A 14,684-nucleotide genomic window follows, 5' to 3' on the forward strand; every position below is an offset into this window, starting at 1 on the left:
GAAGGATATGAAGAGAACTGTCATTCATGGATGGACATTCTGGCTACAACCAAGTAGCCCTGGCAGAAGAGATCAGCCACACACAGCGTTCTACACCCACATGGCCTTTATTGCTACACTAGAATGCCTTTCGGACTTCGAAACGCAGGGGCAACATACCAAAGAATGGTCGATGCTATTTCAGGCCATGGATGGTAGTACCTTAGAAGTCTACGTTGACGATATGCTCGTCAAAAGCAAGCTGCGCAAAGATCACCACAGGATCTGAGAGATATCTTCGAAGCAATGAGAAACATCACATGAAAGTAAATCCAGAGAAATGTACTTTCGGTGTCACCTCGGGAAATTCCTCGGGTTTGGTAACAAAAAGGGGATGAGGTAGACCCAGAAGATTCAGGCCATAGTAGAAATGCCATCCCCGAAGAATTTAAAAGAAGTGCAGAACTCAATGGGTCCAAGCAGCCTTGGGCAGATTTATTGCCCGATCCTCGGACAAATGACATTTCTTCAATATTCTCAAAAAAGGGAGCAAGTTTGAATGGACCGCAGAATGCGAAGAAGCCTTCCAAAAAATCAAAGAACACCTAGCTTCAATTCCGATCCTGCAGAAGCCGGATCCTGATGAGGTTTTGGCATTATACATAGCAGCAACGAAGACGCAGTCAGCGCAGTGTTGGTCAAAACCAATACGAAGATAGAACAACCTATCTATTACGTCAGTAAGACCCTCAATTCTGCGGAAAGGAACTACACAAAGATCGAACAGCTTATCCTAGCATTGGTATGGGCTACTCAAAAGCTGAGAACCTACTTCCTAACTCACTCATTCGGGTCCCATGCAAAGCACCACTGGAAGCAGTCCTCAAAAGCGCGGGAAAAGTGGGCAGAATAGCCAAGTGGAACACCCACCTGGACCAATTCAACATCATTCATGAAATTCAACATTCTCGAAAATCCCAAGTTTTGGCGGATTTCTTAGCAGACCTCCCCTGGACAACGACGAGAGATTAAGGGAATACCAGAAGCCGAGGAAGAAAGCAAGGATCCAATGGATATCCTCGAACCCTCGAGTCAAAGACAATGGGAAGTCTTCGTCGACGGTTCCAAAAATAAGGAAGGAGCAGGAATAGGCATTGTCATCACCACCCCAACCGGAGAAAGGATTGTACAGGCACTCAGGTTAGAATTCAAAGAGCATACCAACAACATCGTCGAATACGAGGCAGTCGTACATGCCCTCCATAATAATAGAGATGGGTAACCGATGTAAGACTGACAAGTGATTCAGCTTGTCATACGGCAAATAGGCTCGAGTACAATGTGTACGATGACACCCTCTCAGCTTACATGGCCTTGGTCCAAACATTGGCGTCACAAATTCCGAACATCAAGTTCCGGCACTTATGCAGAAGGGATCTCAGGCACGCGGATGCCCTAGCATATATATCCATGCTGAAGGAAAAGCGTCGAAGCTATTAAAATAACAAGGGTATACGAGCCTTCGATTGCATCTCAATTCTCCTTCGCTACCAATCAAGATACAGTGGAAGAAAATATCGAAGACCAGGTAGGAGAGACATCCATAACGATTTTGACGAAGAAGATATCCTGTCAAGAGCAAATCAAGACGAAGACTTCAGCAACGAAGATGATTGGAGAACGGTGATCCATGCGTTTCTCGAAAAGGGAAGTTTACCCGCGGACCATAAACAGCTAGGAAAATACTCTCCAAAGTAGGAAGATATGATTCGGGATGGGGTCCTGTACAAGAAATCCTTCCTCGGACCTTACTACGTTGCTTATCCGAAAGAGGGGCACCGAATTCTAAACGACATCCATTATGGGACGCAGGGAATCATAGCGGTATGAGATCACTAGCCGACAAAGCAAAACGCAAGGATATTACTGGCCCACAATGATACAGGATGCCGCAAGATGTCCCGACGTGTGAAGAATGTCAGCGCTTCGCCAAAAAGATACACGCGCCAGCAACAATGTTAAATTCTGTAGATAGCCCGTGGCCATTGCAAATGGGGCATAGATATCGTCGGGCCTTTCATCGAAGGTCAGGGAAAAGCGATTTTTGATAGTAGCCACGGACTACTTCAGTAAATGGGTGGAAGCTAAAGCCTTAGCCAGGATCAGAGACGTGGATGTGTTTACTTTCATATTCCAAACATCATTGCAGGTTCGGCATACCAGAAATCGTCCGATAATGGTAAGCAATTACAGGGAAAAACATAGACATGCTCGATGCTTTCAAAATAAGGAAAACAAATCCACCCCATATACCCTCAAAGCAACGGACAAGCGGAAGCCACCAACAAGACCCTCGCCCTTATCCTCAAAAAACAATTAGACGAACATAAGGGGCGATGGTGTGAACAGTTGCATAATGTGTTATGGGCATACAGACAACGAAGATCTGCCACGGGGAATCCCCGTTTCTCCTCACTTATGGAGCTGAAGCAGTCATCCCGACAGAGATACTCATGCCAACCACAAAGACCGAAGCGTGGGAGAAAAATCTCACAACAGACATGATGTTAGAGAGATTGGACGACCTAGAAGAAAGAAGGGAAGCAGCATTGCAGAAGATGGAAAATTATCAACGAAGACTGCAAGGGAGTACAACAAAAAGGTAAAGCTTCGGAATTTTGTAGAGGGACAGTATGTGTTGAGAACAATCCCACAGTATCAACGAGAGAAAGAGATGGGGAAAGTTAGCACCTACGTGGGGAGGACCTTTATAATACACGACATTGCGGGAAGCGGTTCCTACTACCTTCGCAATCTGAAAGGCGAGGTCCTCCGACATCCTTGGAATGCTAAGTGGCTAAACCATATTCCCATAGGAGCGCAGCTTTGCACTGCGTGAAGGTACCAGAAGAAGAAGGAGCGTGACCGCTCTACATGTTTCTATCTCTGGACGAGGAATTGCAGGCCTCAACCTATCAATCAAACAAGCTTTCTAATTCAAGTAACTAAACTATCAACAATATTGGGGAAAGTAGTTAATCTACAATCTCTCAGGGCTCCCCCATCAGTGTCCATAAGTGTAAGACCAGGGGGAAGGCACCCAGCAGAAAGAGATACCCAACCAATCTTAAGGCAACGGGTCGACGGAATGGGTGTATGTAAATTTTTTAACCCCATATCCTAGAACGTTGCCTCGGCCCCCACCGTCTGGGAATCCTCTGGCCAAGGGTTCGCCAGCGGGGTGACAGGTCTCAAGCCGATCACGAAGGTACCTCCCTTCGGTATCGCACCCAAACACTTAAAACTCTTTTTTTTTAGCGTCTTTCATCACAATGCTAAAATAAACAACAAACTGATATTGCAGGTATATCAAAAAAATGATCCATTTCATAAAGGTTGGTTACAAAAAGCGCAAGGCCATGGATTGTAAATACACATCAAAATTTACAAGGAATACACCAAAAATATTCTTTTACACAAAATTACAAAATCTAACGGAAGGATAATGATGCGCGGTCTCTACTTAGAAGACGCCCCATCAGCAGGTTGTTCCGAAGAGTTGAAGGGACGCTCCCACCAGATGAGGGTCCCGAGAGCCAGGCAAGGAAGCAGGCACTGGACGACGCGGATAGCTTTCACAAGGCCATGCTCGGTCTTAAGGCCAAGCTCAATCTTCTCCAGCATCTTGTTTGTCTCCTCAGCCAATTGACACCGAGCCTTATGCATAATAACTGTCGTCCGCTGTTGGGCTTGGGATAACAACGAAGATAGACGATTCACTTCTTTAGAAGCTGCACCAACGGCCTCTTCGCGGGACGCCGCCAAACTCTTAAAATGATTAGTCTGTTCTTCCTGCTGCGCTAAGGAAGATTGAGCCTTTTCAAATTTTTCATTTGCAACGCGGAGTTGTCCCTCGAGCTCTGAAAAAGACAACACAAGGGAGTTAGCACAGAAAAGACACAATCACACTCGATGAAATAGAGTTATACCTTCGACACAAGCCGAAGCCTCTTCATACTCATTAACAACCGCATCTCGCGCTTCATCAAGATGGTCATATTCCGCGGATAATTTCTTATAATCTAGTTGAAGGTTGGTGAGAGTAAATTGACTGGCATCTAGTTCTACCTGCTTCATCGAATCCATGTGACGAAGATGGTTGACCTCGTTGTTTATCTCTGATACCCTTTGCCAAGTCTGTACATACATACTTCAAGATTTCTCTCAGACTCACCAACGCGCTATTTCAGCGCGAGACGCAGGGCCTTGCTTAGAGCCCAAACTTCGGCTCGGGCATCGTCCCGTTCTCTGGTAAGACTCAGCATGCTCTCATAACTCCCGGAAAAGGAAGGGAGCGAGCCTTTTGTTCCTCTTCCAGAAGATGTATCCTAGACTCCAACAACGAAGATCGCTCACGGGATTCCCGCAGATTCTCACTTGTCCACAGCAGTGTACCATTGAACAAAGTACGGTCATGGTTATACTGATTCTGCATATCAACCATTTGAACATGCCTTTCGCGCCATACCTCAGCCCGCGCGTCCCACTTTTTGGCTTCACTCTTAATTTTCTCGACCAGCTCCTTGATACGAGATTTTTGCCGTGCCCTTTCGTTTCGAAGCCATATCAACTCGGGGACGCCACCCACTGGAGATAGGGTGGGGAGACTCAGACAGAACAACTAAGGAATAGAGGAATTACGACGCACTACGAGGGTAAAAGAGGAAAAGAATCAAACCTGTGAAAGTTGAAACTTGTCCGCGAGTTTGCTCTAACTCAGCATGTACGACAGTAAGCTCTGAACGAAGCCCAGCCTCCGCTTCACCCAGCTTTTCTTTCTCTTTAAGGCTCCTCTTCAGTTCTTCTGTTTCTACCTCAGCCACAGATAGTTCCTTTTTCGGTGACGAAGCTTAGCCTCCAGCTTCAAAGATTTCGCCTTGAAGAATTGATACAGAACATGGTTACAATGCTCACTCCTCATCATCTACACATAAAAACGGCAAACATGATTACACCGAAGGATTCAATCGTCACGAAGAGATATGAACGAAGACTTACCTCCAAGACACGCTGCTGAGGAAAACCATACTGGTAACCGTCAGATATGGCCATCATATCCTCGACAGAAGTAGGAGGCTCTGGTACAAGGGCAGCCTCGGGAACACTAAAATTCTTTCCCCACATCTCGGATACCCGCGCCTTGGACGAGAGTTCCATCATACGACGGGTATAAGCATCGGAATCCTTTTCACCAGCAATAACAGGGGCAGGATGAGGGACAAATAGCAAACCCTTTTTCTTAAGCCAATCCATTATAGCGTCCTCACCCTCAAAAGTCAGCGAGTGAGGGAAATCCTCAGAAGGCGAATCAACCACGGACTTACCTTTGGCTGATATTGCCTAATCAACACAAGTTTCGGCATCAACACGCACATCGTGATCACCCGCGCCCCCGTCCTGTGCAGCAGTGTCGTCCTTACCAGATTCCCCGAGCACATCCCAATCATCATTGGGAGAAAGTAGAGAGAAGTCTTCAGGAAAATCAAGAGCATCGTCAAGGAGATCCCCTACGGAATAAACCCGGTCAAACGAGAATTCTTGAGACATGGTGGGGAGAGTTCCCGCAGCATCACCAGCAAGGACTGACATATCTGCGAGAACACCGCCATCAGCCTCCGCGGCATTATTTCCTCCATCCACTTCAAAACCCGCACCAATATCCTCAACATTAGGGGGGGAAGTATCAATACGTTCTTCCCCATCAGAAATGTCATCCTAGGCAAACTCTTCGTTTGCCGGACTGGTAACTTCTTCATGAACCTCAGCCTCACCCATCCCAATCGTAGAAGACTGCTTCGGCCCAATCTTTTTCTTCTTCGAAGCCTGCAAACCAACACATGTTCCACAGAGTTACTTCCCGAACAATTACTTTCCACAGAGTTACTTTTCGACCAAGCGCGTCCAGAAACTGATATAACCATACCTTAGCAGTAGTGGCACTCTTCGGTGGAAGTATGGCACCAGAACCTTCCTCCTCGTCTCCTTCAACGACGTCGAGGGCGTAAGGAAAGTTCATACCTGCGAAGTTTAAACGCCAGGGACAGAAATCTCCATAACGAGCCGGAGAAGATTCACATGGCTTGCTACTCCCAGAAGGACGCCAACCGCGTGGAACGGGAATCCAACCGTACGCCCAAGGGCCAACGACTTCGATCACAGTAGCGTGCCACTCGTAGTCATGGTCACGCTTGATCCTCTCACGGGCCGGAAAAATTTTCCGCTGACTAGACCCCTCGGTGCCCGGAACATACTTCAGTTTGGCATCGCTGACCTCACTTAACAGACGAATCTCACCTCGAGGAGCAGCAAGATTCCGAAGGCTTACACTCCACGGCTTACGATTCCTACTATTGACGTAATCGCCAAAAGAGTTGTTGAAGTTTTCAGGAGTGTACCATTACCTCTCTGCGGGATTTGGAACGTAACAGGTCATCGTCGTCTGCCCCTTAATCCGCAGATAACACTCCTTCAGTGCGCGGAGATAATTCCCCGATAATTGAGACACAGAACGGCTGTGAGTATTGGTAGAAGAGCCTTCACGACCAGCAAGCACATCGTAATAGAAGGAGTCGCCGAACTTGTATAACGGCAGCATAAGACCCGCCTCGAAAGCTCCTACCGTAGTCAACAGATGGAACTCGTCAAACTGATACTTCGAGAGGAGCTCATAAGTAATATCATCTTCAGGGGCATAGAAACGAACCTCGAAGGTAGAGGGTACTGCACAGGCACTACTGAACACAGCGGAGGAACATCAAAAGCAACCGCACGATGAGGTGTCTGCGTACACCTAACGTCATCACGAGGACGAGAAACCGCACGCTCGGCAGCGTTTCGAGACCCGGAAGGATTTTTTGAAGGACCATCTTTCCTGGGAAGAGAGGCCTTCGAGCCTGAACAAGAAACTCTAATACCACGGGGATCCATTTGAGACTCTCTGCGCGGAGGATATCTCCGTAGACTAGAACCCGCAGTTTGATGAGGAGGACGCGGACGGTCAGACATGGCTGCGAAAAATACGACATAAACAAGTTAGAAACAAACACAAGGTCATTACCAAAGATCAAAAACCACAAAATTGGAAGTCCATCTCAACATAGCAGAGAAACCCTAAAAACCCCAAACTCAAAAATCCATTCAATACACGTAAAACAATGGCCTCCTTGATTTCCGACGAAGAACAGGGGCAAACTAGCATACAAACATTAGAAAAGGGTTCTTCATCACAAACAAGGACGGCAGCAGCAAAAATGGGAGGATACAAAACGATCAACAGCAGCAAATTTACAACCGACACAGCTTAAAACAAAAGGAACAAAGAAAAGAAACCTTACCACCACAAACAGCAGCCAGGAAGAGGACAACAAACCAGTAACAATGAAGAAGGGAGCGTGATTAATGCTAAGACAGAGGATTTAATGGTCTAAGAACAAAGAATGAAGACTGACAGATAACGAAACAAACTAGAAACAATGAAGGGAGCGTGATAAATGCTAAGACAGAGAATTGAATGACTGAAAAACAAAGAAAGAAAGAATTTAATGACTGAAGAACAAAGAAAGACAGAATTTAATGGCTGAAGAACAAAGAATGACAGAGAATGAAATTAATTTTTCTCCCTTCCTTAATATACTCGAAAGAAAGAGAATGAAGCTAAGGGAGGAACGGGAAACGTGCCCATTAAATGAGCAGTTAATGCACGAATACGAAACATGCCAAGTCTCTAGGAGAAGTTATTAGGAGAGAGGAAGAATATGTAACGACTGTTTTCTTCAATGCTCCCACTAAACACTCAAGCCCGAAGAAAAGGGGAAAATTGTGTGCACATATTTCATCATCAAACACGTGTATATAGGAACATACGTGGAGAGCATGCGGACAAAGTCATCAAAGCATGATGACATGTGCCCACAGCTAAGATACTCATCCCGCGCGACGTTGGATCTTGGCCCAAACAAATCTAAGGGCAGAAGTTAAAAAGATGTACCGGTAACACGATGTACTGCGGAGCACCAGATAACTCCCGAAGAGTTACTTTATCTCATCCCCAAAAGAAGCCAAGATCAACGGTGGAGAGAAAATGAACTGACACGGATGTAACAGGGGCAGAAGACACCTGTCTGACACGAGCAGGCACCTCAACTACCCGCATTAAACACTCTGAGCAACATACGTGTCGATCAACCCGTGGAACGAACGAAGACGACTCTGCGTGATGAGGTAATAAACGAAGACCCCCGCGGGATGGACACGGAACACAAGAAGATAAGGCTCCAACGGTCCTCAGAGATGGGTCTCACACTCTAACCCTATAAATACCCCCTCTCCACCAAGAGTAAAGGGATCGGAAAAACTGGGGGAGAAGGAGAGAGAGAAAAGATTGTAAGTGTAAGTTAGTCCTTTACAATAGTCGGACCTATGTAAACTACAAAGTCACTTGACTATCTTTGTAATCATCAAGTACATAGTGAAACAACAGCCCCGTGGATGTAGGTCTTAGTGCTGAACCACGTAAATCCCGGTCTCATTTACACTTCAGCACTTTATTTTTGTCTAACGCTTCATGAGTTTTACTTTTATGCTTCGTTTTCTTTATCTCCCCTTGCGTAAATGACACTCGCAGTGTTCTTAGATGAGGCTATGATAAACCCGAAGGTTTTGAGCCAAGGAATCAATGCCATTGTATTATCAGCACGAGTTAGTACCTAGAGTTTAAATATTGTTTGTGAACATATAGATGCCTTCGTGATTTACATGTTCACAATAAGATTAAAATTTCAAGCTAGGTTACTTCATTATTAACTACAAATGTGATTAAAGAAATAAAAATGAATAAACCGAAAACGTAAGACATTGATCGAACTAGAATTATCAAATTCACTAGTATACACTAGTAGTATACCACACACAATATACCAGAGATCAAGCAGTGGTTCAAAGTCAAGTAAATCAATATGGCGAAATTTCTGAACACAACACGAGTGCTGATGATGCATATGGTCAGGTGTTGCCACAATAAGCTTTCACTTGATCTGCATCTTTTCCCAACTCCTTACAAATTTAATAATTCGCGGATCACAATTTCCTTGAATCTTTTTCCGAGTCCGCTCATACCAATTATCAAGATAAACCATTATGTTAATATCTTTTTCGTTTTTGGACATTTTATCTGAAGAAGAAGAAAAACTGATTCTTTTTTTTCTTGGATAAATTGGGGCCTATGCCACTTAATTGGGGCCTATAGCTACATGACAAAATAGGATCATTAAGAAGTAATTCATAGAAACCCCTTAACCAACTATTTTCTTAATGGCTAATTTATCCCTGATTAATTAGTGTTAATTCGGGTGATTAGTGGTAAAATATAGTGTTAGATGTGAAATTAGCTTGTGTTAATTAATCATCTGAACATGAAATTTTTTGAAATTTTGAATTTTTTTGAAGAACACCAACTCAGAATCGGTATATGTTATCAAAAACATATACCGATTGTAACCTCAAAAACATACAGAGATTTATTGAAACTAGCTTCTACCCAGAATCGGTTTATATGGAAATGAAAATCAACCGATTATCCATAATCGGTTTATATTGGCATGAAAGTAAACCGATTGTGGGTAAATTTTCTCTTTTTTATCTGTAAATTATAGTGTTGTTAAACATCAAATAAAATTAAAATTCATTCTATACCCGAGTTAATGAAATGAAATCGAGTATGATTTCATACTCATTTTACGATCGAGTATTAACTGAAGAAAAAATGGGTTAACCAGAATCGGTTTACACGATACATATGTAAAAACCGATTCATGACATTGCACAACAGGAATCGGTTTATAAGAATGCTCATGTAATCCGATTCTAACAAAAAAAAAGATACAGAAAAATTGAGAACAACAATCGGTTTACTCGACACACATATAAAATCCGATTCTAACATTATACATCAACAATCGGTTTTTATAAGTGCTAATGTAATCCGATTCTGGTTCAAATTTCTCGAACCAGAAAACATATCAAGGACAATCGGTCTTTGTGGGCATGAACATAAACCGTTTCTATTTGCAATCGGATCACATATACATTAACGTTAACCGATTCTGATAAACCAGGAAAATTTTGATTTCAAAATTTTCAATTTTTGAGCAATTTATGTTACTAAAACCTAGTTTATAGGATTGGGTTGAGAAGAAAAGAAGAAGAATCAGTTGAAGTGGAGATGGAAATGAAATTGATTTTGATTTTAGTTTTAAATTTTATGTTTAGTTTTATGATTTTGATTTTAGTTTTTAATTTTATGATTAGGATTTGATGGGGACAAATTAGTAGTATTAATATTTGATACATGGTAAAATGGTAGTTTCATCAAACTTAGACACCCCTCATCATTTTTTATGGGGTGGATGAAAAAAATTTATAGACTCAAATTAAATGGCATAGGCCCCAGTTTAGCCGGGCTTCCTTTCTCTCGATCTCTAGAAAGGTAGAGTTTAGGAGGGTTTGTATAAGAATTGTAATGAAGTTACAGCTACCAGAGGAGCAAAACAAGAAATGTTGACTGATAACAGAATCTATCTTAAAATGTGTCTCAGTAATCAATAAATCCACTCTAACTACACCTGCAAAAGACTGTATATATTCTAACAGTTTGGTGTAAGATGTAATGAACGCATTGCTTCTAGAAAGAGTCGGTAAGAGAGTGTGTCATTGTATCAGTCCGAAAAAAATGGGTAAAATACCACAAGGAGGGGCCATCGCCCCCACCACAGCTTCCAAAAGAAAGAAAAAAACAAATGTTGGTTGAGGAGAAAATGACTAATTGATTGGAGGAGGAGAGCATCATCCTGGTAGGTGATGGACCGATATCAAGTTACCAACCATCAACAATCTTAAACCCGGCCCACCACCACCACCAACCTAACTAATGATGCATTGCATTAAAGATGAATATTACTACCTGAGCGTGAGTTTGCATTGTGATGAATACCAACGCATGGCACTCGCATGCTCACCGCAAGTTTCTGCATTAACGATGCTTTGTGTTTCTTCACATGGCAAGAAAAAGAAAAGAAAAGTTGTACTGGGCATTATGGATGCATGACAAACAACATACGTCCCATTTCTAGCTCAAATGTTCAAGAAAAATGTTGCACCAAGAAGGCGTGTTGGTAGAGAACATTATTGACATGAATCACATAGAGAAGATGCGTGAGAGCACATAATGTTAGCCAACTAGGGTAACAAACATGCACCCTGTTTGAACTGAAAAATATTTATGTAAAACTTAGTCCATGTGTGTAATTTTTAACATCAAACTGGGGATAAAAAACCAACTGATCGGCACATGTCAAGTTAGAAGTGTTTGCTTTCACTTGCATCAAACAAAATTATAGAGCAGTATTAAGTCCCAAAACAGCCACAGACATGAGAAGCAAGATAATGTCAAGCCAGAGGACAAAGGGTGAATTATATTTAGTCCCACACTGTTTAAAACCAAACGAGTCATACGCTATATAATTCTCTTGTTGAGCTTAGACTGTTGTGTTCGTTGAAAGGAGAGACGGTTGGCATCTCCCCTGACAGGGACGGGAACAGCTTTCGAGCTTACTTGTTACCACACATCTGGTTAAGGCTACCCGCTTCGGCGGATCTTACCAAAATTTTTTAATTTTAGGTGGACAAAACCAGAAGCAAATTTTAATTTTTAGGTGGACAAAACCAGAAGCAAAAATTATGTGCTCATAAATGTAACAGGATCCATAAAGAAACTTAAATTTTTGAAGGTTACTGCATAATGTAACTACGCAATGGGATTAATGAATATAACCGGAAAAAATTAAAACGCTAGCTAATTGGACTAATATTTTGTTGTCATCAAATTCACCGGTATATAAGTATGTCTTTACAAGAATAAACCAGAACATTAGTTCAGTACTCAATTTCAAAGTCAAGTAAATCAATATTGCAGGATTTATGAACACTGCAAGAGTGACGATGACGGCGGCATTGTTACTTGCTTCTGTTGCAGCAATGTTTGGACCTAGTATTGGATTCAATGTTGCACCTGCACCTGCACCTGCACCATCACCTGCCAATGGTTTCTCTAAAAATTTTAAAGATGTTTTACCACCCGAACCTTACCCAGGATGCTATAAATACTTAGATTCTTGCACAAGTCACTTCTCGAAGAAATGTGGTCTGGATCTTTCGTTGGATTTGGTATTCAATGTCCAGAGGTCGGATTATGGTTGTTGCCAAGAACTCATCAACAAGATATGGTGGTGGAAACTTTTGGTGGAGCCAAGGATCACATTTTTTCCACCTGGCATATTCCAAAGAGGTCCTGTTGTCTGGAACAGTTGTGTTCATTTAGCAGCCGCACCGGCTCCATCTCCGTCGTCGGATTAATGCAGTCCAGGGTTTTGTTTGCAAATTGAGAATGAATAAAATGATTCTGGTTGTTGTCAATTAAAATGAGTTTTTATCTAAAAAATTTGGTTTGCTAGAGTCGAATTATCTGAAATCTTTATATCAAAATATATACGTAGAAACAATCAACCAATTAAAATACTCTTTTGTAACAGGGAGAAATGTACTTTGGAGGTTAAAAAGGGTCATTGTTCCTTTGTATCTTGCTAATATAAAAGCTAAAGAACTAAAACCACAGAACAACTGTTCCTTGTGTCACTGTTTTAGCTTAAAAAGGGTCAACAACATTCCCATGTATATTGCGCCGAAGAGGCTTGCACCACTTGCTGTCTTGGTTAACTAGATTTTTCTCCACAGAAGGGAAGCCTCCAAGACAGTTTTGTTGTTTACCACATAATAAGTAAGCAGGAATTTGGTGAGGCATTTCCTCAAGCACTTACGAGCGTCATCATCCACACTCCCACCCGAATTACCAAACATTTTTTAAGTAACAAGGTTCCAGGAAGATCCATAAACTACTCTATTGATGAATTCCATTATTCTATATCAAGGTCTAAGTTATAAATAATCAACAAGAAATTCCCCCAAAACCACCACCATTATCAGACTCTGTTCTACATTGAAATACAACAATTCTAAGATTGCTTCAAAGAAAACAAAGAATAAAAATGTACTTAAATTTCATTAGGAGGTAGAATTAGATTAGAAACCATTACTTAAATTTCATTTCTGAAGTAAATCGATTACATATCCATAAAAGTCTAAAACAACAAGGAAAAAAAAAAAGAAAAATAATTATTCACATTAACATCTTCTTCAAGAGACTCCGAAAAATAAAGAAAATAAAAATTTGATTTGATTGATTAATATTAGCCATTACTATCATTTATAGTGATTAATATGAACCAGATCATCATCATTATCATCTAAATCTAATAACAGAAGACAAAAATCTTCTTCTAAAAAAAGAAACCGATTGTATAAATATAACGTTCTCAAATTCTCAATCAAAATGATGGTTTTCATCTTTGTCTTTCCATCATTTTTGAGAAATCTTTAAAACAAACAAAACCATCACCATCAGAATCAACACCACTAATCATAGATTTACATTCATCTAACGTAAATCGTTGTTCATCACCACCAATCGCCCTGAAAACACCTAACAATTCCTCAGCAGAGATTTTACCATTCTTATCAGTATCAAAGTAATCAAACACATCACGAAGTTCAGAAGAACCACTAGCAGGTGGTTCAAAAGCTGAACTAATAGCACTAAATTCCTCTAGAGTAATAAAACCATCACCATCTGAATCAATCTCACTAAACATAATCATAACCTCATCTCTACTCGGCGGTTCACCGCCGATTCTTTGTAAAACAGATTCAAGTTCAGATCTGGTGATTTTTCCATCACCATCTTTATCAATTAACTTAAATGCTTCAACTAATTCAAAATGAGTTTCTACTGACCATAATTCTTCTTCCACACCTGATTTCGATTGAAGCAGAAATGGACTGTTCGCCGGAAGCACACTTGTTGGAGTACCGGCAGATGAACCTTCTTTTAGATTTGTCGATGATGACGATGAGGCTAATGACGAACCTGAACCAAATCCGGGATCATCCGTTCTTGACACTGATGAAGATTTACTCTTTTTAGATCTGAATAGGTTTCTTGGATGATATTTTGTCAATTTCATCTTGAAATGAAATTACAGGACAACTGAAAACGGCGTTGAAAATTATGAATGAGGAAGGTGGGGAGGAAGAAGAAGATGAAGAGATAATGCAAATTCTGCAGAGGAATGAGTCCATGTTATAGGAGAGTTCGGTGGGTTTTCCTCCCATCATAGTGAGCTTCGCGGAAACTTCCCAACTTCTCTTTAAGCAGAAGATTTATAGGGATTTTTTGATTTTTCCAATGAAAATCAATTAATATTTTAATATTTTTCGTATAATAATTAATAAAAACTGACGTGATCGGCATATTTGTAAGGGTATTTCTGACAATTTGGTGACTCCTGTTTTTATTCGTTGGGACAATAATGCGTGACAGCGTCGGAAGCGTGTTTTTTTCTGGATTTTGTGGGCACTTACCTTGTTGCTTCCTCTTTCGCATCACAATCAGAAAAACAAATAATTAAAGCAATTAAAAATCACAGGTATCCATCATGTTATTTTGTTTTTCCTAAATAGTGTTAATAACATGCTGA

The 14,684-nt window shown here is 41.5% G+C and overlaps 1 protein-coding gene and 1 non-coding gene across 2 annotated transcripts; one reads left to right on the forward strand and one right to left on the reverse strand.

Annotated features, from left to right (window-relative positions):
• The first annotated feature begins 11,580 nt into the window (after positions 1 to 11,580).
• LOC113342248 lies at positions 11,581 to 11,705 on the forward strand. Its single transcript, XR_003356538.1, has one exon. It is a non-coding gene; the product is annotated as a U6atac minor spliceosomal RNA (small nuclear RNA).
• Positions 11,706 to 13,243: 1,538 nt separating this feature from the next.
• Positions 13,244 to 14,345, reverse strand: LOC113283255 (probable calcium-binding protein CML36). Its single transcript, XM_026532458.1, has one exon. The coding sequence runs from the start codon at positions 14,169 to 14,171 to the stop codon at positions 13,491 to 13,493; it is 681 nt and encodes a 226-aa protein (XP_026388243.1). The 5' UTR covers positions 14,172 to 14,345; the 3' UTR covers positions 13,244 to 13,490.
• Between the last annotated feature and the right edge of the window lie 339 nt (positions 14,346 to 14,684).

Source organism: Papaver somniferum, chromosome 1, assembly GCF_003573695.1.
Source record: "Papaver somniferum cultivar HN1 chromosome 1, ASM357369v1, whole genome shotgun sequence".
Taxonomy (NCBI): domain Eukaryota; kingdom Viridiplantae; phylum Streptophyta; class Magnoliopsida; order Ranunculales; family Papaveraceae; genus Papaver; species Papaver somniferum.